This window comes from Mastigoproctus giganteus, chromosome 7 (genome assembly GCF_048544385.1).
Source record: "Mastigoproctus giganteus isolate SK-2022 chromosome 7, ASM4854438v1, whole genome shotgun sequence".
Classification (NCBI taxonomy): domain Eukaryota; kingdom Metazoa; phylum Arthropoda; class Arachnida; order Uropygi; family Thelyphonidae; genus Mastigoproctus; species Mastigoproctus giganteus.
The window spans coordinates 50,081,573-50,107,912 of NC_143581.1; the positions used below are offsets into that span (position 1 = coordinate 50,081,573).

Below are 26,340 nucleotides of genomic sequence, written 5' to 3' on the forward strand. Positions count from 1 at the left end.
GATTTTTTATTTGGAATCTTGAAGTGTCCTGGTTAATCTGATCCCGGTTAATCGAGAGTCTGCTGTATTTTACAAAATAGAGCTGGAACAAGTAAATGGTATAAGGGTGAGGTATTAAATTGAGGATGGGGAAGGGAAAAAGGATTATTTAAATAAATAAAGACAAAAAATTGCAATAGAAGTAGGATAGTAGGAGCATTCGTTTCACCCTCATGTTACACTAATAGTGTAACGAATGGAAAGAACTTTAGAATTAGACAGCAGAAAGATAAAAAGGTTTAGAAAATGTTATTGAATAACACTAAGCTTGTTGGGGTTGTGAAGCCCAATCTTGTAGTAAGGGCTCTGGCATTTGTAAGCATTAGAATAAAAGGGAGCTAATACCAAATGCTTGTATTGAAAGGAAAAATATGAGTGTCGAGACATGCCAAGAAACGAAACTGAAATTAAATTATGATAAGACAGTGAAAGTATATGATACCTGGAGTATTTTAAGAAATGTGCAGATAAAATTAGCTGGTGGGAAAAATAACAGCGGGGAGCTGAAATGCACAAATTTAGTAGAGTAGATGAATGCAAGCAGGCTTAAACTAAATGACCAATATATCTACATGAGAAAGCAATTTATAGCAGCGAAGCGGACTTAATAGTAAGCTGTGAAGAAATTCAAAATAGCGGGAAAATAGAGACCTCTATAGTCATATTTAGAATACAAGTGCATGGAGATAATTTATAATTAACATTGAAAAAGGAAAAGAAAAAGAAACGTAGTTGGAATAGTATGCTTTGCAGATATACAGTCATACAAAATTAAAAATTACAGTTAATAAACGAAGAATTATACGGTGGCAAAAAACATACACGTAGGCTGAATAATGGTGCTACGTTATAAGATTATGTATCAGAGTACGGTAAATAAGAATCATCAAATATTTTGAGGAATAAATAGATTAATAAATATAGTCTATCCAAGGAAAAAGAACTGGTTAAAATCCAACGAAATAAGTAACATGGTGACATGAGATCCAAGGAGGTGCATTTTATGGAACCGATTATAAAAGAACATGACAAAGGAACATGAAATAACATGCAAAACATCTATGCATATGAGACAATTCCAAGGAAACATTTATAGTACAGGAAATAATTCCATGTATATAATACTAGATAAATTCACCAATAGTATCAAGTGCAAATTTACTGTGGAAATAGTAGTAAATGAAACCAAGGAAAAAGAATCAAATAACATTATATCGAATTATGAAGTATTATAATTCTTGGGATATAAGTAAAATGGTGACTAAAGATGAAATAAGTCCATGTATACAACACTAGACGGATCCACAGGTAGTATCAGGTGTGAATTTGCTATGGAAATAATAGTAAATGAAACCAAGGAAAAATAATGAGTTGATTTTATATACAAAAATGTAATGATATCATTTCAGGGATATAAGTAACGTGGTGATTAAAGATCCAGAGATGGTGTAGTTATGATCCAATTATAAAAGAACAGGAAATAAGTCCATGTAAATGAAATAATTCCAAGAGACTAACTATAGTATATAAGAACAGGAAATAATTCCACGTTTATCAAATTAGATATATCTACATGTAGTATCGGATGTGGATTCACTGTGGAAAGAAAGAATAGTAAATGTATCCCAGGATAAAGAACCAGTTGACAAATCCATTGGTAGTGTAGTTAAGAATCCAATTATAAAAGAACAGGAAACATGTTTATAGACAGGAAACAGTTAAGTGGTATAGACCAGTCACTAAAATTTGAGGGTTGTTATATGATCTCATCCATACGTATGAGTACATTTCCTTTTGATAGCCACCGAACCCCAGTATGCATTCTTAAAGAAAAATTATCAAACTCCACTTCCTCGCATAATTTTCCAAAAATATGTATTTTTTGTGGTCTAGTTTTGATATACAGCCAGGCCTCGCATAACGCGAGTTTGATTAACGCAATTTTCAGTTAACGCTATTTGAAAAATTATACCACTTTTCACTTTACACGATGTAAATTTCCAGCTAACGCAATCTTTTTTTTTTTTTATTTATGCGATAGTTGAAAAAGATTTGAATCACACGTTAAGCTTACTGCGAGTCGTATGGTCAATAAACAAACGTTTGCCTGCTGCCCGCCTCGGTGTGTTTCATCAACCATCGGAAGAAGATGTATTACTTGTTTGTCTCCTGCTAATAAAGTCAATGCACACTTGCATTTAAAAATTCTAATTGATCCAGATGAAAATGTTACCGCAAAGGAGATAACGGTAAAAGAATTAGATGAAATCTTTCATATCGCAGAGAACCTCAAACAAAAGGCTTGAGGTTCTCTGCGATATTTATTTTGCCAGGGCCCAGAGAAGATTGTTGTCGGCTATTGGAAATTGATTGATGAAAAGAGAAAGTCAACACTGTTCAAATATTTCCTCAACAGTCATTTCTTCATTGTGTATTTTATGTCACAGGTTCCCAAACTTTCTCGGTTCACGGCGCCCTTAATGTCTCAGTAATTTTTTCAAGACTCACCCAGACCAAAAGAAATACCTAACAGTTCCTAACAGTTAGTTAGTAGTTAGGTCCAAACAACTTAATAAGAAATGCTGAAACTGTGAACTACCTCGAGCTAGTAGTTCGCACGATGTCCGACAGATGTCGAGTATCACTGTGCTTCCCTCGAAAATTTAAAATACATATTCCGCGGCGTGCAGTTTGTGAACCGCTGTTTTATGCAATAAATATTTAATTCCATAATTATTTTCATTATCTTTTACATTGTATACAGTTAAAAAGTTATTTAAAAGGTATTTTTAAAATTTCTTTATGGACATTCCAGAAGGTCAAGGACCAATTATAATTTTTCCTATTGATTATTATATTCAATTAACGCGTTTCTGTTTTGCGCAATGTGCTCACGGGACGAATTAATCGCGTTAATCGAGGCCAGCCTGTAATTGGCATTTTAACCTCTTGATCAAAAGTACACGTTTTAAATCGGGTACAACTGTCTTTGCTACTGGAACTTCTTCTGGAATTGTGTATTGTAATAATATTTGAATTGTGTCATTTTACGAAGTTTACAAATCCTTTTAGTGCTCCTATCATTGCGGAGTCAATGCACTGATGTTGCAATGTGTTGATTCCAGCTGCAAAGAAAGTTTTCTTTTGGGCCTCCAGGAATCCAGTTTTTGCAACAATAATGACACTGTCAGTGGTAAAATGTGTGCTGGCCAGGTAATTTTCGAAATACAGGTAGGTCCCGTTTTACGATGGTCCATTTTACGACTTTTCACATTAACGACTGTTTCAAAATATTACCTGAAAAAATTGAAAATAACAAAAAAACCACAACTCAGTAACACGTTGCAGCAACACCTGCAAGTCCAAACACGCACTAGGCATTTCTTTTGTTTTTCGTGGTGCATTGTGGGTGGAATGATAGCTACACCAAGAGGCTATTAATAATGATATTATTTATATTATTATTAATAGCCATATGGTGCAAGGAAGACTGAGGCTTATGCTGCACTAGGGAAAAAAAAAATTCCCAAGTTACCCTGAGAGAGAGAGAGAGAGAGAGAGAGAGAGAGAGAGAGAGAGAGAGAGAGAGTCAAAAGTACAAGAGAATCGCCAAGAAAGAGAAGAATGATGATATCCAGCTCAGGACCCTGGGTGTGCCATGTTCGTTTCATTATGAATTTTTCCCTCAATTGTTAACGGGTTACACAGTGTTATTTCTCATTAATAATAATTTTTGTGTAACCATGAGCTCTAAGAGTAGGGCAGTTTCTGTGCCCGTGGGGGGGGGGGGCAAAAAGAGTGTAAAACACTAACAATTAAGGAGAAAATGGATGCGATCGTCACATGGAGTCTGGTGAGCATCGGTCGGATGTGTGTAAGGCATTGAATTTAGCACCTTCTACTCAATCAACGATTATGAACAATGTTGATAAAATAAAACGCGCGCGCACACACAGGAATAGCAAGTGTGTCATCCTCCAGAACAACTTATTCATGCAGTGAGACAATGGAAAAAATGGAGAAATTGTTATGTTGTGGGTTGATGATATGAACCAAAGTAACATTCCTGTTACACAGGTGGTAATTCGGGACAAGGCAAAGTCGTTATTTTACAAAATATGTGAGGCATCTGCTACCACTTGAAACATTTACGGCCAGCAAAGGGTGGTTTCATCAGTTTAAAAACTGTTGTAAAATTCACAATGTGAATGTGTCTGGTGAGGCTGCCAGCACTGACGTTGCAGTGGTGGAAGAGTATCCTTCCGAATTTAAACGCTTAACAGACGAAGGCAACTACCACCCTGATTTAGTTTTTAATGTGGACGAAACGGGTAGTGGAGTCATCACTTGAGTAAATACATACTCCACAGGACCAAAGTAAAATTTTATTTTATTAATTATTTTATATATAAGTATAAAAAAACATGTGCATTAAATGTTTAAAATATTTAATTATTTATAAAGAACAGAAATATTAGTGCATACTTGGAAAAATTTCGGGAATTTTGGAACCTATCTCATTCAATTACATTATAATTTGGTCTTGTTTTACGACTTTTCATTTTATGATCCTGTTTTGCTGGAGCCTAACCGTGTCGCAAAACAGGTCCTACTTGTAGGTGAAAGTCCAATAGTGCTATATCTGTTGAATATTGGGATGATCCAAGGTTTCAAAGCTGCACATGCAGTGCAGCCTTGGCAATGATAGACTTGTGAGCAGTCTGTCATTGTTTGTCTTGTGTGCATTGTCCTGGTGGAACAAGACTCTTTGCTGAGTTTTCCCTGGTGTTTGTCTTTGATGTTTTCATGCAAACACCTCACAAGGTCTGCATAATATGCCCCTGTGACTGTCAGGCCTTTTTGAAAGTAATCCACCAAAAGGAATTGACTTGGCTTTCTTTTGAGGGAGAGATTAGCTGTGTTTCCACTGTTTGGACTGCTCTTTAAGTCTCTGGCTGAAAATGATGGATTCACATCTCATCTGTGGTCAGAAACCTTGAAAAGAAATTTGCTGAATCTGCTAGAAAATGATACAAATATTCACCTGACTTGGCAACTCTGCATTTTTGATCATTCCAACAACTTTGGGATGCTTGCCCATTTTGTTGACAGCTTTTTTGCAGCAAGAGAGATGAGATGTCGAAGATGCTTGCAATGCACCGAACTGTCACTCATCAATTACCTTTCACCAGATCATATACACTGTCAACAACTTCTGGAATGATGGAACCTCGCCCTCCCTCATTTAAATTTTGCTGCCCACTTTTAACTGTCGCATAGGAAAGGGCATCCTCCCCCAGTGTTGTAACCATATCCTCATGAATTGCCTTTGGCATTACTTCCTTTTTCCAAAAATATTGGATGACTGATTTTGTCCATCTTGCCTCATTCATACAACTTTGTTGACTTCAGGAACTCTAATTAAAAAAACACATTATTAAAAGCATGAAACTTGGTGGGTTTTATGTTGAGTACAGAAATTTTTAATACTGTACCACCATCCTTTCATACTCAGGTCACAAACTTTTCAAATGCCCCTCATATCTGAAGTACTTAAAGTAAATAGCTCAACTATTACTAAAATTTTTTAACAAATACTCTCTCTGCTTAGAATTAAGGAATTAATCATTATAACATCCTGCTATTTCTACCAATGTAGTCTCTTACATGAAGAAAGTAGGAAGATCTCTTAAAATTCTTTCCATTCATTGCTTGACATGATTTGCTTTGACTTGTTTAGCATATACCCTCCACAGGGTTGCAAGGAAATGTGTAGTTTATTTCCTGATGTTGACCTATTGGCATTCACTGGAAGGAAAAAAAAAAATTGTGAATGCTCCATGTCCTAAGGTGTAAAGTAAATATAGAAAATTGAAACTAGACTCAGATTTATTTCCTCAAACCTATTCTGACTGGGTGAAGGTAACATGGATTACTGCTGCACTTCACCATGCAAAAAATTTTCGCAATGTGAAAGGTATCAACAGCTCAGATAAAGATGGTGTACCTTCAACATGCATCATGAAATCGCATGCTGAAACTGCTGGTGAAGAAGTTAGTCTCAACCTATTATTCATTGTTTTTTACTTTTCAAGTGACAATGAATCACTTGAAGTGATGTCATTGAAGTAGTTGCTGATATTTTTGTTGAAAGTAGCTATGCTCTCGGCAACATGGGCCATGCTGTGCAAGTGAAATGTACAGGATTTTCTGCTAACCAAGACAGAAAAGAAAATTAAGTATATTGCTAATTGTCAACATTATTGAAGGATATTCTGCTGAAACTGATATTTTAAGTATTACGCTTGATCTCAGTTGAAATAGAAAGAACATAACATAATCTCATGAAACATGTTTTGTTTTTACCTTGATGGGGCAAAGTGTCAGTTTTCAAAATTTTAAGAAAATTGGGATGTATGCTAATTGATAGCAGTTATCTGCTTTTGTTCATTAATAATTTTGTAGTGGTATTTTGCATATGTAGTGATATTTTCACATATTAACAATCGGTTTAAAATAAAGCCATAAATGCCTTTTATGGAGTTTTAGTCTATTTCAAATTCTAATTTTGCCTAATTACCTGTCTTTTTAGTGCCCAAACATCTGTGACTACCATTCAAATTTAACAAATTGAATAATGGTCATAAGCATCAGCACAATCAATAGTAATACATTACTATTGATTACTATAGTAATCTATATACAGTCGAACTTCCCTATAACGAATTCGATAAATCCAGCGAAAAAATTTGTTGTAGAGAGATTTCGTTATACAGAGAATATCTTTTTTATTAGAAATTGTTATTTAATTAGAAAATGAAAATGAATCTACATTTATTTTTAATGTATTTTATTTCAAAAACACTTATTTAAATTACGTTTACACAATTTTCGCCGGTAAGTATCACAAATTAAAAAAAAAAATCTGTAATTTTCGTTTGCACAGTACAATTAAAAATTGTCTTCTCAAAGAAAACCTCACATTTGTTCAGAGCATTAAAAACATTATCAGGAACATTTTCACAAAACTGTAGATCCACGTGAACCATTTTAAAAGCGTTAATCATTTCTTCACGAGTTGGCTTTTCTACGGGTTGTTCTGATGTGTCTTCAGCGTCATTGTTAATTTCTTCGTGATCATGGTCACGTCTAACACTGTTCAGCAGTATTTCATCTTCATTTGGATGTTCTGTTGTAGTCAGATCTTGATCTACAGAAACATAACTATCCAGTGTTATTTCATTTTCGATGTTTCCGGATGATTCTAATAATGTCCAAAAGTTTTTCAGTTGTGAAAGGGGCAGTTCATCTTGTTCATCCAGTTGATATTCAACTTCTGTATTCAATGCAAATCCCGCTTTCAAAAAACAATTTTGAATAGTGTATTCAGTGATATCGTTTGTCCAAACTTTTGCCAGTTCAGAGATGCAGTCTCTAAGGTTAATTGTAACCTCCAAGTTTCTATTTTCTGATAATGCATTGACAATCTTCATTATTATTCTCTTTCAATAATGAAATTTAAAATTTTTAATAATGCCTTGGTCCATTGGCTGGAGTTTTGACGTCACGTTTAGTGGTAAAAACAATAACTTCACACTTTTAAGTTTGCCAGAAATACTGGGAGGATGTGCTGGACAGCTGTTAGTTACCAACTTTTAGTCATCAGAAAATCAAAAAACCCAAGATGTTTTTCTTTTGTTATACGCTTGTCTAGTTTTAATATCCAGTCTTCAAAGATATCACTGGTCATCCATGCTTTTTTATTAAAGGTGTAGTCAACTTCCAAAGATTTTGTGCCTCTAAAACATCTTGGGTTTTTTGATTTTCTGATGACTAAAAGTCTTAATTTTTCACTTCCTGTCATATTTGCTCCAACTAGCACAGTGATTCTTTCTTTGCTTTGTTTTCCGTCAAAACATTTATCATCCTTAAAAGCAAGTGTCTTATTCGGTAAACATTTAAAGAATAAACTCATTTCGTCAGCATTAAAAACATCCTTAGGTTCATGTTCTTCCAAAATCTTCTTTAAGGTATTGTTCCTCCAACTGTTGCAATCTTCTTCACTTACATTAACACTTTCTCCACAAATAACCTTTTCCACAATTCTGTGGCACTTCTTAAATTTATCTAGCCACCTAGTGCTTGCATTAAATTCTGTATGTCCCAGGGACTATGCAAATCACTACAGAAAATCACTGGGTGCAGAGATTAAATCACGGCCTGGAAATGGTCCATACTGTTTTAGAATACACAGCCAGATTTACCATTTGGTCATTTATTGGAGAAGTCTGCAAACCATCTGTAAATAGCGACATATGCATATATCCCACAGGTGACTGCTGTAGAATTATATCACCACTAAACAAGAATGTTGAAGACTGAAGGATCTAGATTGAGCTATTTACATCATAATCGGCGCCTCCGTAGCCAGGTGGGCAGGAGCAGCAGTGCATAGCACACGCTTCTTGATTAGACCGGGGTTCGAGCCCATGGCCACCAAATATGGAGGATGCGGAAAGGTCAGGGAATGACCACCGCATATCCCCGGAGCAATATGGCCTTAGTTGCTAATGCTCCTAAAAACCAAATAACAAACAAATAAACATTTACACCATAATCAGAAAGATGCCATATGTTATACCGGGTACAACTAGTACAATTTTAATACATTATAAGGACTGTGAGTTGCTGTTCTTGTGCAACATGCCATTGAGTCAGCAAAGTGTTGAAGAGAGATACAACAAATGTTGGCCCATTTGTGCAGAAACAGCACCTTTGGTTCCAAATTTAAATGAGCAGAAGATTGTGCTAATGAACACACCTTTCCAGTTCATCCCTCTGATGCTCAATGTGATTGAGATCTAGAGATTGCACTAGCCAGGGCAAATATTTAAAGTCTTCTTTGTGTTCTTTAAACCACTCTTTCATGCATTAAGCTTACTATATTGTTGCATTGTCATCTTGAATGTACCTTTCTCCTTAAGGATAAACTCAGAACATTCTGTATGCACCCGATCTACAATGATTTTCTGATATGCTCTGGCATTCATGGTGCTCTCTCTCCATTGGGTTCAGGGGACAAAGGGCATGCCACAAAAATATGTCCCTACACTATCACGCCTCCTTTTCAGCAGCGAGTACTTGAACCAACCTGTTATTTTGTTAGCAGGGATAAGGAGGTGATTATCCATTTGTATGAGGCACTGGTCAGGCCACACCTTGAGTATTGCATACAGGTCCAGAGACCTCATTTTAGGAAGGATGTAGAGCTGCTGGAATGAGTACAGAGAAGGGCAATGAGATTGGTCGGGGGGGAAAAAAAGGGGTGCTCTTACCAAGAAAGGCTTAAGTTCTGCAAATTGCAGCGTCTAGAGACTAGGCACCTGCGAGTTGATCGGGTTGAGTTGTATAAGGCTTTGAATGGTTTAAGCAAGTTCAGTGCTGATGGGATTCTTCCTCATGCTCAGATTATGCAGTTGAGGGAGCATAAATTCAAATTGAGGAGGAACAGTTATAAAATACATGTACAGAAATTTGCATTTAGCCAGCGAGTAGTTGATTGCTGGAACAAATTTCCAGCTGTTGTTGTGAAAGTTGATAGCTTAAATAAATTCAAGTAAGCATTGTACAAACTTTTGGAGTGAATGAATAGGTGAAATGGAAAGTTCTTTTTTGGCTAATGCTGTATAAGCTTGCTTTCTTGCATCATATGCCACTACTAATGCTGATATACTTGTCAGTACATATTAAGGTGGTTTCGGTGCTTCCTCTGGTTTCTTCCTTACGTATACTCTTCCATCAGCACTGAAAAAAGCATAAATTGGGTCTCAGCAGAGACCCAATTTATGCTTTTGTCTCTACATGATTTGTCTCTAGTACTCCTAGCACCAATATCGAGCCATGATGATAAAGAGGTTGAAGAAATGTACACTGAAATGGAGAGCCTCCTAGGTGAACAGAAAACTCATTACACTATCATTATGGGGGACTTCAATGCTAAGGTTAGAAAGAGATAAAACAGTGCAGAAAGCAGAATTATAGGAAATTTTGAAATTGTTAAAAGAAATGAAAGAGGTGAAAGACTTGTGGAATTTGCAGAATCTCGAGGAATGTCAGTAATGAACACTTTTTTCAAGAAAAGGGTGAACAGAAAGTGGACATGGAAGAGCCCAAATGGATTTACAACTAATGAAATCAACTTCATTCTCACTAACAGAAGATATATCATGAATGATGTTACTGTTCTGAACAAGGTAAATGTTGGAAGTGATCACAGAATGGTAAGATGCACACTTGATACAGATGTAAGAAAAGAAATGAAAAAACTGACTCGAGTAAATAATACAAAGGTCTTTGAGATAAGAGAAGAAAAAGCAGTATGTACTGAAACTTGAGAACAAGTTTGAGCTTCTGCAGACTTCTCAGGACCAAGATATCGAAAAGGAATATCACAACTTTCTGAAAGTGATAAAGCCCAAGAAACCTATAGGGAATAATAAATCCAAAAAAGAAAAAATTAGCCAAGAAACACTTGTTAGGATGAATCGAAGGCAAAAAATGAAGAGCAAGATAAACACTGACAAGAAAAAAATTGAGTATACTGAGTTATGCAAAGCCATTAGAAAGAGACTCAGAAAGGACATAAGAAGATTTAACACAAGAAAAGTAGAACAAGCATTAAGGGAAAACAAAGGATTTAAATCAGCAGCCATGAGCAGTAATACAAAAAGACAAATGATACTGAAACTGAAGAATAGCGATGGTGTACTTATAAACAATTCACTTATAATCAATTCTGCCTAGCAGAGAAGGCATAATTCAAATAGCAGAATACTACTATAAAGAGTTATGCAAGGAGCAAGGGAATGATGCCAACAGTGGGGAAAATGGATCGCAAATTAGTAACACATACAACATACCTGATATTCTTTCTGATGAGGTAGAACATGCATTGAAGAAAATGAAGAATCAGAAAGTCCCGGGGGAAGATGAAGTTACTTCAGAGTTCTTAAAATTGGGAATAAGAGACGTGACACAAAAACTGGCATGTCTCTTCACAAAATGCATTAGAAAAGGTGTGACGCCTAAGGAGTGGAATAATGCAATCATAGTTTTGCTGCATAGGAAAGGAGATAAATCAGAAATTGGAAATTATAGACCAATCAGCTTGTTATCCCACATCTACAAGTTGTTCACAAAGGTCATTACTAACAGATTAGAAAGAATACTTGATGAGAATCAATCGAGAGAGCAAGCTGGCTTTAGGACAGGATTCTCAACTATGGATCACCTTCACGTAAAGTCACAGCTAATGGAGAAAGCAAATGAATACAAAACACCATTATGCCTAGCATTCGTGGATTATGAAAAGGCATTTGACTCCATACAGCATAAGGCAATGTTTCTGGCTCTGAAAGACAAGGCATATATACCCCGTATATTATGATTTTGAAGAAAATATATGAGAATGCTACCTCCTTTATTAGACTAGACAAAGACAGTAGCAAATTTAAAATTGAGAAAGGAGTTCGACAAGGAGACATATCTCTGAAGTTGTTTACTGCTGCCCTTGAGGAAGCTTTCAGAAGATTAGACTGGTTGCAGAAAGGAGTCAGTGTGAATGGAGAGTACCTAAACCATTCACGATTTGCAGATGACATTTTGGTCATAAGTCACAATCCCAAAGAATTAGAGGAAAATCTGAATCAGTTATGCAGAGTTAGTAAGGATTTTGGACTAAAGATGAATATGGCTAAAACAAAAGTAATGATGAACAAGTATGCCACAGAAAGGGATATAATCATTGAAGGAGCAATAATTGAAAAGGTGGAGTCATATACTTATCTGGGACAAGTCATTATCTGTAATAATGATAAATGGCTGGAACTCAAGAGAAGAATAAATCTTGGATGGATAGCATTCAGGAAATATAGTCACATACTGAGGAGCAATATCCCAGTTTGTCTGAAACGTAAAATAATGAACCAATGATCCCACCATGACATATGGAAGCGAAACTTGGACACCACCAAAAGAATGGAAGAGAAGCTGAGAACTACACAGCGAAGAATGGAACGAATTAATGATATTAAGAGTAGGAGACCGGCGGAATTACTTAACAAGTACAGGTCACTGATGAAAAAAAGCCGTGAATTAGGGTTGAATTCGAAAGTGTCTGCAATTCTGCCCAGACACGATACGAGGGAGTATATGATGAGAGCCCTGTCGATCAATTCGGCGTTGGAAAGATTGTGCAGGGCTCAAGGGGTAGAATTTTTTTCAGCCTGGTCTGTACTTGTTAACAGGAGAGACTGCTTCTACAGGGATGGGATACATTTAAATAGAAAGGGTGCAAGAATGTTTGCTGATGCTATCGAGGCAGTGTTAGGAGGGTCGGAAAACTGCTAGATTGGGGGATACGAGGACTAATAGATTAACAGTAGCCACTGGCAGAGGAGAAAGTGATTCTTGCACTGCTTCTATTGGAATGAGCATCAGCCTGGAAAATAAGATGCAGGATATTTCAGAGACTGCTGGAAATCATTGGGGTACAAGTAAACACATGGGTTGTGTTAGGGTGGCTAAGAGGAAGAGTAGGTGCATGTATACTTGCGTTTACACCAATGCTAGGAGTCTAGTAAATAAATTTGATGAATTTGAGGTATTGCTCAAAACATCAAAGGCAGATATTGTTGGGATTTCAGAGACATGGTGTCACACAGATATAAGGAATGCAGAACTGGAATTTGGGGAGTACAATGTCTACAGAAAGGATAGACAGGATAGGATGGGAGGAGGGGGTTATGCTATTAGTTAAGAAACACATAAAATCCAAGGAAGTGAAGCCAGTCGACGTCGCTGGACAGTGCAGTGTGAGTCAGTTTGGTGTGACATAAGCATTGGGAAATCAAAATTGAGAGTAGGAGTGTGCTATAGGCCTAACGACTCTGATGAGTATAATAAGAAACTGTAGAGAGAAATAGAGTGGGCCAGTAAATCAGAGAGTCTTATTATGGGGGATTTTAATTTCCCAGATATTGATTGGAAATTGTGGGTTGGTCACTCACACACTAGCAAGGCTTTTGTGGATTTATTGGATGATTGTTTTCTACATCAGCATGTTCGGGAGGCAACTAGAGGGAGTAATAGTCTTGATTTGATTATCAGTAGTGATTCTTCATGCATTAAGAATCTGCAGATAAAGGAACAACTAGGTGGCAGTGATCACAGTGTTCTGAAGTGGGATTTACTCGAAGAGGTAACTACCATTAGGGGTAAAGGGAAGGGGTATTGCTTTCGTAAAGGCGACTACGGTGGACTGAGACAGTATTTAAATTATGTACAGTGGGATCAACTGATGATGTTACCAACAGCAAATTCAAAATGGGAAGCATTCAAAGAACTTATCTTGGAAGCTACTAGGCTTTACATACCAACTAAGAAATATTGTTCAAGGTTTAGGCCTAAATGGATGTCAGATGAACTAATGAGGCATATGGCAGAGAAGAAAAATGCACGGGATACATACAAATTAACATGTGACACAGAAGCCTATGATAGATACAAGTTGATCTGTAACCAAGTTACAAAGGAGGTTAGGCAGGCAAAGGCAGATTACGAGGAATCCTTGGCAAAGGATTTCTCGTAATCTGCCTTTGCCTGTCTAACAGTGAAGAAAAACAGCAAAGAGTTCTTTACTTATGTAAACTCTAGAAGGAAGGGGATGAATCAGATTGGTCCACTTGATATCGATGGGTCAACTGTTGATGATCCTGCTCAGGTAGCTAACAAACTAAATGAATATTTTGCATCGACATTCACACATGAGGAGTTATTCAGCATGGGGAATGCCAGAGGTGTATTCAACTCTGGCAGTAAGCTAGAGAATCTTGTAATAACTGAGAGTAAAGTGGAGGAGAAATTGTTGAAGATAAACACAAGAAAGGCACCTGGGGTGGATGGAATCTATCCAGTTATATTAAAGGAGGCAGCAATGGAAGTAAGCAAACACTTAGCCATAATTATGAGAGCTTCCTTGGACTCAGGGGAGGTACCCATGGACTGGAGATGTGCAAATGTGACCCCAATTCACAAAGGAGGATCAAAGGCTGACACAAGTAATTATAGACCTGTGAGTTTAACTTCTGTTCCCGGAAAATTAATGGAGGCACTGGTTAAAGAAGCACTGCAGGATCATCTAGACAAGACTTCAGTTACAGCTCAGACACAGTATGGTTTTGTTAATTGGAAGTCTTGCCTGACCAATTTGATTGGATACTATGATGCAGTCACAAAAGAACTGGATGCAGGGAATAACTTTGATATTATATACTGGGATCTTAGAAAGGCTTTTGATACTGTTGCACATGGAAGACTGCTGCACAAATTGGAGCAGTGTGGCATTGGAGGCAAATTGCTGCTATGGATAAAGGGGTGGTTGAGGGGGAGAAGACAGAGAGTGGTAATCAATGGACACTGCTCATCGTGGACTAATGTTATTAGTGGAGTTCCTCAGGGTTCAGTATTGGGTCCTTTATTGTTTTCTGTATTTATAAATGATATTGATGATGGTATATCAAGCTTAATATCCAAGTTTGCAGACGATACGAAGGTTGGCAGGGTTGTCAAGGACACTACTGACACTATGCTGCTGCAACAGGATCTGGAAAGGTTGAGCAGATTGGCTGAGAGGTGACAAATGAAGTTTAACATTGACAAATGTAAAGTACTACATATGGGAAACAGCAACCCCAGAGCAACGTATCAACTCTGTGGTACTACGCTGACAGTGGTAGAGAATGAAAGGGACCTGGGGGTGGTTGTGCAGGCAGATAGGAAGTTCTCTGAGCAGTGCAGATGGGCTGCAAGAGTAGCTCATGGTGTCTTGTCAATGATATATAGGAATTTTTCTAGCAGGGATAAGGAGGTGATTATTCCTTTGTATAAGGCAATGGTCAGGCCACACCTAGAGTACTGTATACAGGCCTGGAGACCTCATTTCAAGAAGGATGCAGAGCTGCTGGAACGAGTACAGAGAAGGGCAACAAGATTAGTGAATGGAACAAATAGGTGCTCTTACGAAGAAAGGTTTAAGTTTTGCGAATTACAGTGTCTGGAGACTAGGCAGCAGCGAGGTGATCTGATAGAGGTGTACAAAGCCTTGAATGGTTTAAGCATGCTCAATGCTGATGGGATTCTTCCTCTTGCTCAGAATAATCACCTGAGAGGGCATAAATTCAAATTGAGGAAAGACAGGTGTAGGATAGATGTGCGGAAATTTGCCTTTAGCCAGCGGGTGGTTGGTAGGTGGAACAGACTTCCATCCCTTGTCACGGAAGTTGATAGCCTAAATAAGTTTAATGCTCGGCTGGACAGGTATTTCGAACGAACAGAGGGGTGAAGTGGAAGTGGTTATTTTTTATTTATTTATTTTACTTTGATTTTTTTGGCTGATGCTGCATAAGCTTGCTTTCTTGCATCAAATGCCTCTACTAGTGCTAATGCTAATATTGGGAATCAGACTGTTAGATAAGAAGAGAAACACATGGATTAGGCAGCAAACTCAAGTAAAGGATATTCTTATCAAAACTAAAGAACTAAAATGGTGTTGGGCAGGACACATAGCTCAAAGACATGATGACAGATGGACTAAGAAAATAACAGAATGGTACCCAAGAGGAGCTAAGAGAAAAGCTGGAAGACCACAACAGTGGAGATTGACAGATTAAATTCATGAGTTTGTGGATAGTAAATGGATGGCCATTGCACAAAACAGAACGAACTGGAAAGTTGCTGGAGAGGCCTTCATCCTGCAGTGGATTGAAAATGGCTGATGATGATGACTCCTACATTTACCTGTTGCATTCATGGCAACAAAACACCTGTACATTCCAGTTGGTATCTAAAAGCTGTGGCTTCTGTTAAGGTCTCCTACTCCTGTGGTATGTTTTTTATAGGATTCTTCACATAGTGCACATACTGATGCTATATGATATTTCCACATTAAATACATAAGTTACTTGTTCCATCATATTTGGAAATTGATTACACTTGATAAGTTGCTCCATGTTAGATACCCATTCCATTATCTTACATTTTTTTCCCCCATGGTTACAAAATAGATGTAACTGGGAAAAACTGTTTACAGATGTTTCCTGGCCATTTTTCTGTTAATTAAAGACTGTAATGACAGTAGTCTTCGAACACTCAGATTCCTCTGTGCTCCAGGACCTGCTAAATGCACATCAATGATCATTCCTCTTTGGAAGTACATGATCCTGTTTGCCACTGATTTGGGCACTTGTTGGATCATATGGCCATATAGCACTTCTCTGGTTGTCACATGTCATATCACCTCTTCAGTTTATATTTTTTTTTTATAGCCTGTTGCATACAGCTAAACTCTCCTTGGTCTAATAAAGTGGCTAGACAGAGAGGGTGTATGTGTTGTGCCCCCCCCGGAAATTTATAGAGCACTACAGATAAATTTTGACTGCAGTTTTAAACATTACTTGTAAAATGAATTTCAGTATGGATGCTATATTTTGATAACATTAGTTTTAAAATATCAGGTGATATTATTTTTCTATCAACATTAAATTTTTGCCATGAGAAAAGATATCCATGTTCATTATGCCCCATTTCTGAATATTATCTTATACTAGTCAAAACACACAAAACTTCAATGTTAGCGTGTAGCAAATGAAATTCACCTTAACTAACTTGAAAGTTTTGTAAAGGTCAAAATATCAAGGTTTAGAGGCTGTTTCAGTTATTATATTTTCAATGAAAAAATTACAAGTATAATTAATAACATCTGAAAGGCTTACGCAGCCGCAATTTTTACCATATCTCATACAAAAAGCTGCACCATGTGATAAAATACTATTATTACCATTCTTTCTATTTTTGAATGCAGTCTTTTTTTTTTTTTTTTTGTTTTCTTAAATTTATAAATATTACTCCTAATGCTCTGAATTTTTATATAGTGCCTACCATTTGACTTAATTCTATTTTACCACTGGTATTACCATATTTTCTCGAATTCTCTGTGCTCCTTTATATATATAAAGGGAACTAAAAATTTGGGTGTAAGGCTTATTTTTGAATTTAATCAATGCTTTGAGGTTTCTCCTAAGGCTATTTTTTGCCAAATGAATGGATAAGGCTGCTGTGTTTTTTATTTGTTAGTCTGGTCATAGACTAAAAGAAATATTTTGATTATTGCTAATGGTACAACTTATTACAACATAAGTTTCAATGTTGTGTTGCATGAAAAGTTATATTCTCTCTCTCTTGGAAATAAACCATTCTGATTTCCTGGCAATGCACACAATACATTTAAATATCAGATTCGTGTGATTTTTTTTTGATGGAACCGAAACAGATGACACTGATACCGTTTACCACTCAGTGGAAATGACAGACAATGGGGCACATTCATTTGTCACTTTCCCTTACTCATGGCAGAAATCACTACCTGCTTCAAGCAGCTCTGTAATGTATTGTGTATAAGTTCTGCTAAATGTGAGTACTAAAGATGTGCAGTTATGATCTTTACAATTAGTGAAAAACTGAGAATAATTCAAGAGGCAGAAGAAAAAGAATTTGTGATGCTGGTATAAAATAAATTCACAAAATTTTTTATTTATTTATTTATTTATTTTTTATTTTTCATGTCTTTAAAAAATGGGACATGCAGCTTATCTGAGGGTGCAGAATATTCAAAATAATGTGTAAATTTGATAGTATAGAACAGAGCTATTGTGCTCAATACGTTCTGCGTTGATATCAATATTTGTAGAAGAATAAGAGAAATATACCTCAATATGATACAAATAAATGAATTGGTATACATTTCTTGCAGTGAATGCGACTCACCTTACCAAGGATCCAAGCAATTTCCTCTCATAGTCCGCATAAAACAGCACGCATCCTCAGTTCGTGCTTCTCGTGCAGCAGCAGCAGCATCAGAGTTGGCCTCCCATGCTGTTAACGAAAAACATACATTTTTATTTAATGAGGCCAAAATACTTAGTGTCTAACATAATTATACAAGACTATTAATTGCAGAAACTGTCGAAATTAAATTACATAAGAAGTTTATTAACCCCTTTATGGATTATCCCGGGATATCTTGTTTTTAATTTTAAACTTTATTTGAAACTACACAAAATATCTCGGGATACAATAATACCTGAACCAAACAATAATACCTCCAAATTTAGGATTGAAATGTATTTTCTCAGGCATTTATCTGCTAACTTTGCATTAGCCAGATAAATCCTGAGATTTCTTGGGATTTTCTTACATCTGGCAGCTGATGACTAGCTTTCATTTTATTTATATTTACTTATTGTATAGCAATGTCAGAACGGTAGTGTGCGTTCCTGTGTCACCAGTAAGCAAAATAAAATTTGCCATCCTAAATGCTGAATACTGATAAGCATTAACCAATTAGAAAACTATATCGAAAAATATTTCAGCGCCCTCTTGAACTGCCACCTGTAAGTGATGCTTACTTCGTCTATCCACTTGCGACAGCCGTGTGTCAGAATGTAGTTAGTTCACGATTATTTCTTGTGGTGGGAGGTTACTGCTTGTGCATTCCACTTGATTTTTTAAATTTATTTATATAATGAGTAGTGAAGAGTGTTTTTCTCTTCCTTTCTTTTAGCTCAAGCACTAATTTATTAAAAAAATCTGTATAATTTGCAAACTTTTTGGTATACATGAGATAACTCAGGATAGCTCAAATGGGTTAATTACCCCCATGTATTTTCTACTAAAAAATTTATAAAAAAGCATAAACTATACAATGAGTATTCACATGATGCATACTTTTAATCTGTAAAATAAAAAAAGTCAATCCGTTATGGCACATTTTCAGGAAAAAAATGTTCCGGGAAGGGGTTAACATGCATTGTCCATATCTAATCTCCAATTTGTGATCTTTTGTGCGCATAAATGAAGACATAATCGCAGCCTTTCACACGCACGGACAAATAATCTCCATTTAAGATTCAAGCTCTCACACTCCATAATTTCCATTCCTGTGACCACAACATGGTTGCCCGGCAACCCAAAGGTCACGGGTTCGATTCCCGCCTTGGGCTTGGATCAAAGTACTGCAAAAACCTTGGGAGGTGCAATATGGCCACAGAAGCCGATGCGCCAACAACTACCAAATCAAAAAAAAAAAAAAAAAAAAACATGGTTGAAAAGCATTGTATGCTTCAGGAAGGAAAATCATTTTTCAAATTTGTGTAACTTTAATTACATTTTTAATTGTTTTTTTGAATTGTGTTCAATTGATTTTTTACTGTAATCAATTTGCGTTAATCTTTTATTCGTTTTAATTTGGAGCCTCGTAGCCAGGCGGGCAGGAGCAGCAGTGTGTAGCACACGCTTCTTGATTAGACTGGGGTTCGAGCCCGTGACCACCAAATACTGAGGATGCGGAAAGGTCGGGGAATGACCACCGCATATCCCCGGAGCAATATGGCCTTAGTTGCTACTGCTCCTAAAAACCAAACAACAACAACATTTTAATTTCTGGAGAGTATACAGAAGTGTTCTACGTATCATATTGTGGTAAATTTCTCTTATTGTTCTACAAAGATAATATGTAAAGTAATATGATTTTGAGACATTACAGTACATTACTAAGAAAGAGGTTTTGTTTTTAATTTGTAATTAAATGTTCACATAGCATCAGAATTCGAGAATTCATCAAGGATCTTTTGTCTTCTCAACCCATACGTAGTACTTGAACTTTGAAGTTTCAAAACCTTTTGTATTTAAGGTTACTATAAAAAAAATATTTTTAATTTTATATATTTCAGATGCAGAATATTAAATTTTGTAAGCCACTCAGGCTGTATTGACATGAGAGGAGGGGGGGAAAGAAAGGTTGTTCTTTGCAATTAATACATGAGTATACATTTCATCCAAACACAATAATGATTTCTATATTAGCTGAATAATGAAGGAACTGTAATGCACAATTTAAAAAAATTTTAAATGAAGTGTAAATATTCAACTTGAGTTTTATAGTGTTTAATATTTCCATCTGTTATAAATTAATAAATGTGATTTTTTTACATGCACTTTTTTTTTTTTTCTGATTTAGATATTCTGTTTATTTTACAATTCCAATTTATCTTTTTTACGTTCCATTTCTGTGAACATAAGTATTATTTAGGAGTTTTTTTTTTTTAATTAACAGTAGTAACATTCTTTATATTACATCAGAAAAATTAGTTATGCGAATATGTAAATGATTCACATAGTAATTCAGCTGTTTATTACATTTGTAGCAACTTTCTGGAAAATGGTGGCTGAAGGTATGTTGGTGAGGTCTCCATGTTTTCTGTGTATGTCTGTACACTTTCTTAATCTGGTCTTAGATTGCTGAATCTGGATTGATATAGTTCAAACTACTTTTTCATTAATAATAAAAATCTGTATATAATAAGAGAATGATTTTTTTTTTTTTTTTTTTTTTTAAGCATGCTGCCCCCAAACCACTTTCTTTCAGTTGTCTTATTTTGTTAATGGAATAGATATATGTTGCATTGTTTTGTGGTTTTCTATAGAATAGATTCATTTTCCTTACCTAGTTAAGGTCTTAATGTCTATCAACTAACCAAATATGGCTTGGTTTTGCTTGCTACATATATTTGCTTTTTCTTCTTTCTTGTGAAACTCTATGCACTATTCATGGTGCATTATTAGAAACCTAAAAAACTAGTTTCACAAATGTTAATAAGTCATGTTATTATCTATTGTGCTTTGACCAGCATGTTTTCTTAGTATCTTTTTCAGCATGTATTGGCTAGTTAGTTGCTTGCTTCTTTTATCCCTTCTACTTTGAAAATGAAATACATTCTTTCCCTTTTTATAGCACAGATTTCTTCACATTATATATAAAATTTAGCCTGTTGGAAAACAGTGCTTGTTATTTTGATATTTCTTTTAAATTTTGATTTTCTTTTCCTATTGATAATTAGGTACCTCTTATAATTAGTTGTAAAGAAATCTGTGCCAAGCAAAGATGGAATGAACAGCATGAAATTGCATGTTTGTTTTTTTTTTTTTTTTTTTTTTTTTTTTAAATTCACTTTACTGTCTTAGAAGTCCTGTATATTAAATAAGATGGCTATAAAGTCTAGAATGATTTAAAAAATCCATAACTTACAAACCGTTCAGCAGAATGGCCTAGGATATTTAGTTTGTGTAAGTAACATATTTTGTTTTTTCTAAACAAAAGAGTTAGTTCACATATGGCCTTGGGGGTAGAGATTTGCCATAATATATATATACTAAAAATGTTCACTGATAACAGTAGAAATTAACCAAAATAATTTGAAAGGGTGAGCAAAAAATCACGTGATTTCATGGGAAAAGTTGTAAATTATGAACTTGTAGCCCAATTATCTCTCTCTCTCTCTCTCTCACATACACACACACACATACGCACGCATGCATGCACACTAATTCATTTATAGAAGTTAAACTAATTATAACAGACACATGATTAATACAGATTTCATAACAGAAGATAAAGCAGAGTAGATACATATTTTTATTATTACAAGATTAATGCTTTTGAGCATTACATCTGATTATAGGATAAGGATAATATGCATGTAGCTAATAGAGAAATAACATATGGAATGATCTAAGAAAACAGTAACTTGTATTCAAGCAAATAAGTAACCAGGTATATGTACCACGAGCCAAAAACAATGTGCAAAGCCCTGCACAAAGGAAAAAAACATACAGTAAAATCAAATTATGTGCACAAAAGGGCAGTTATTAATATAATACATTGATTGGTATGTGGCCGACCGGGCTAGCCGAGTGGGTAAAGTACCTGCCCGGCAACCCAAAGGTCGCAGGTTCGATTCCCGCCTCGGGCTTGGATCAAAGTACTGCAAAAACCTTGGGAGGTGCAATATGGCCACAGAAGCCGATGCGCCAACAACTACCAAATCAAAAAAAAAAAAAAAAAAAAAGATTGGTATGTTTTCAAAGACTCGCACCATACAGTATACCAAAACCAGCTAATTAGCTGTGGCTATCTGTTTCTGATTGTTATCTACCAGTTATAGCCTGGTCTAAAGATTGGTCCTGTGGGCAGCTGGTTTTAGGAGTATATTGTACTATGCTTATGACAGTTTAGCAGCTTACTGACAGAATAACAACTAGCAGGCTTTACAAATACAGCTTATCCTGCTATAATGCTCCGCCCTACAATGTGCATCTCAAGTTTCACGCATATTTGTTTAATACCTTTTCTGCCATTACACAAAACAAATTCAAAGTTATGCCCACAAAACTTACATGCTGCCATGTTATGCTTTTTCTCACAATTCTTATTTGTTGGTTTAGCTGTACAGACCTATCATCTTTAGCCCAATTTGCAACTTTTTGCTAAATTTGGCAACTGATTACTAATGTAATGGCAGGATCATGTATCAGAGTAGATTGGAAACCTCTGCATTGGAAATGTCACATTGCTCAGTTAAGCTCAAAATTCTGTTCAAGTACAATTACAAGTTGGGAAACAACGTTGTGCACATTGGGCATTATTACTTCCACTGGAATATGAAACACCCCTTCCAGTATATTGAAACTTTTAATGCACAGTGGAGAGATGCATTTTATAAACAATGTTTTAAAAACTCTCAAGGTACAAAGGCTAAGCATGTCCCAACACATTCCCATAGGTAGAATGACCATACATCACAGTTTAGTCAAGAGAGACCCAGATTTTTATTTCTGACACCCTTAACCATTGTTTGCACAAATGTTCTGGAAATTTGATTGTTGGATGTTGAGGAGTCTAATATTAATGAATAATGTGTCCAACATTTAAAAATAAAATATACTTTAGAACATCAGTGTAAATACACAATCCTTTGTTCATAATGGCAAACTATAGTAGTAGTGTGAATGGCATCAATTTAATTGTATCTCATATTGTGACTGTCTTCACAATGAGTTACTATATATTGCACTACCTCGACTAAATAACTCTTCACCAATGGAGAAGACTATTGTTACTTATTCTCAGTGGATACCACCACCCAGACAGCACCATTTCAAGGCTCGTTGGCCTATCATCAGTGGGCAGGTAGGTACCCCTAGTGTCGCAATCATGCCAACCCAGTTAAGAAGTATAACTCCACAATATGAGAGATGTCAAAAGGTGTATATAGTAATATTACTAGTAAGAAATAAATGCACAAGGTATAATATACTACAAACTTGCAATTTACTATAAAACTATCAGTGTAAATACACAATTCTTCATTTGTAATAACAAACTATAGTAGTAGTGTGAATGGCATCAATTTAATTGTATCTCATATTGCTATTACAGATGAAGAATTGTGTATTTACACTGATAGTTCTGTAGTAAATTGCAAGTTCATATTATATTATACCTTGTGCATTTATTTCTTACTATATACGCCTTTTGGCATCTCTCATATTGTGGAGTCCTGCAGCAATACTCCGCATAGCACTGATAATTGCTACCAAAACTGTTCTGTGTTATGTGAACCCGTGATAATTGAGGTATAATTATAACGGGTTTTAATTGAATGCATATCAGAGAAACAGTCTATAAACAATTTGCACTTGATGGCCAATTAAAAAGACTTGAAATAAAAAAATATTGCAAAAATTTTATTAATGAAAAGATAATATCATGAGAGATGAGAAAAAAAAGCTTTATTGTTTATTTAGTTATTTCAATAATAGTCTGGTGAAATCATCTCTTCTTTTTCTCGGTGTACAAGTCTTTGTAGCATAGAATCCCATCTTGTAAAATTTGCTGTATCTTGATGCTACATTCAACATCCGGATCTTCATTCATAATGCTTCACAGGCCATGTCATCCCCCCCCCCCCAAAAACTTTCTCCAGTTCTTCTGTTGAAAATTCTTTTGGTGCCACTTCAGAATTGTTTTCCTCTTCTTCATATGCAGTTTGCTCGTCAATTTCAAGGAGAGTTGCATCATCTAAGTCATTTGCATGTGAGTCAATGCAGTCACTTATATTGGCAGTGTCCAAAGTTTCGACGTCTTTGGCAATTGTCTGAACTTGCAATTCAAAACCAGTGAAATCTTTTGCCAAATGGGGAAAAACATGCTGCCAAACAGAACACGTGTTGTTGGCAGTGATTTACAGCCAAGATGCAGATATATTTTCGATTGTATTTAAAGGGGTAAAAAATAATTGTGAAATGAAAAGTTTGTAAAGCTATCACATCATCTCGTCAGGATGGAATTAAGAATACTAAACACTGTTGCACATTGTGGCTGACTGCCTGAGGGGAGCTATTGACACGTGCATGTGAGACAATAAAGTTGCCACTGCAGAATATATGTATACGTACCTAGGCTAAGACAATGCAGCATATATGTAGAGTATGTGTCTAGGCTATTGAATGAGTTTTAATATGTACAGTAAATTTTCAACTTAAACTTAATTGAAAACCGTGCTGTTTGAAGCCATGCTAAGCGAGTTATTGCTGTACTTCATAACTGGGTTGGCATGATTGCAATGCTAGGGTACCTACTTGCCCACCGATGATAGCCAACAAGCCTTGAAACAGTGCCATCTGGATGGTGATATCCACTGAGAATAAATAACAATAGTCATCTCCATTGGTGAAGCATTACTTATTCGAGGTAGGGCAATACATGGCAACTTGTTGTGAAGGTAGTCACAATATGAGAAACAATTAAATTGATGCCGTTCACACTACTACTGTAGTTTGCTACGAATAAAGAATTGTATATTTACACTGATTGTTCTATAGTAAATTGCAGCAAATTCATAGTATATTATGCCTTGTGCATTTATTTCTTACTAAAAATATATATAGGTTGAGCTCAGTTTTTTAGTAAAATTATGATATCACTGTATCCTTAGGCAAGAATAGTAACTGAGCAAACAATACGAGGGATACCATTGTGTGTGAAGGTAAACAAGCAGCTGTGATGCTGTCAGTAATAAAGAAGAATTGCATTTATATTATGCTGTAACCTTAGGAGAATGAATGAGGATTTCTGTGTAGGTAGCAGACTTTCTGTATTCCGGTCAGACACTTATGTATATTGATTTTTCCGACCAAGTGGCAAATGCTATTTGGCCACTCTGCAATGTTCTATACTTGTCTAAATACATATGTATATTTCACTCATTTTTGGTAATCACTGATGCATAACTCAATCTTCATGAATCTGCAGTGGTTCTCTGACTTTGATCCAAGGAAATTTCATGATTTCTGACACTTGCCAAGCATTTCCTACTATCAAATTATCTTGTGAGGATATCACCACCTACTCTGCATTAATAACAATGTGGCATGCCTTACTTACTGTTGTCCATTTATTGTAAAAGAATATCTTCTTGAGCTGCCTACACCTTTTCTGCTGTCTTAAATGCATTTACAAGTTTAACAACATTGGTTTAAGTTTAAGAAACACTTCAAGCATTAAATGTTCATTCACTCTCTTCATTCTGATATTGCAAATTTATTAACTACATCTTGAGCAGTGGCATTCACTGTTCTGTACATAGATGAGATTTTAGCATTTTTAGCACCAACTCTTTCCCCATGGCCGTTAATGCAACTAATTTTGTCTTGCATGTAAACAAATAATAAATACAACACTGAACATCTTAGGCTGAATGGTTTCATGAATCATAAATGTTTAAATTGTTCCAGACTTCATAACCACCCAGTATTTTCATTTGGAGAAAGCTCATTACAGTGTAAATAGCAGTTTATAGCAACATATTTTGAAAAATATTTTGGTAAGATTTTTTTGTTAACCAACTGTGTATACAAAATGAACAAATATTATTCACTACACTGCAAACCACCAGAAAAAGAAAAATGGTTTATTTTAAAGAACATCTCAAAAAGTTTCCATTTGTGGCCAAAATTCATTACGTCAGAATGATATTTAATCTCATACTAGCTATTGTTTCATTTTCTGGACATTTTCTAGAACATTATTCTTTCTTGAAACTGTTTCAACCAACAATGGACGGACTATCTTCCATAGCACACACATTGCATTATTTGCAGTGATGCCATTTTGAAATTGAGGTTGATTTTTTTTTTTTTTTTCTTTGTCCCCACCGTCTAATATTTATATTACTTCAAGTTCCATGAAAATTTTTGAGTTGTTCTTTCAAATAAAATTAACTGTTTCTATTTATCTGGTATTTTTATTTTTAAGGCACTTTGTAATGTGAATAATATATGAGGTGTGGC

At 35.7% G+C, this 26,340-nt stretch overlaps 1 protein-coding gene across 4 annotated transcripts in view; it reads left to right on the forward strand.

The window, feature by feature from the left end:
* The window catches only part of Wdr59 (WD repeat domain 59), a 350,259-nt gene that overhangs the window by 250,730 nt on the left and 73,189 nt on the right, over positions 1–26,340 (forward strand). For 3 of the 4 annotated variants that reach the window (XM_090376889.1, XM_090376891.1, XM_090376892.1), the window contains one exon: positions 20,358–20,384. The exons of the other annotated variant lie outside the window; for it this stretch is intronic. In XM_090376889.1, coding sequence (XP_090233015.1) covers positions 20,358–20,384 — 27 coding nt within the window. The remainder of the gene's footprint in view (positions 1–20,357; positions 20,385–26,340) is intronic. 4 annotated transcript variants of the gene reach the window in all.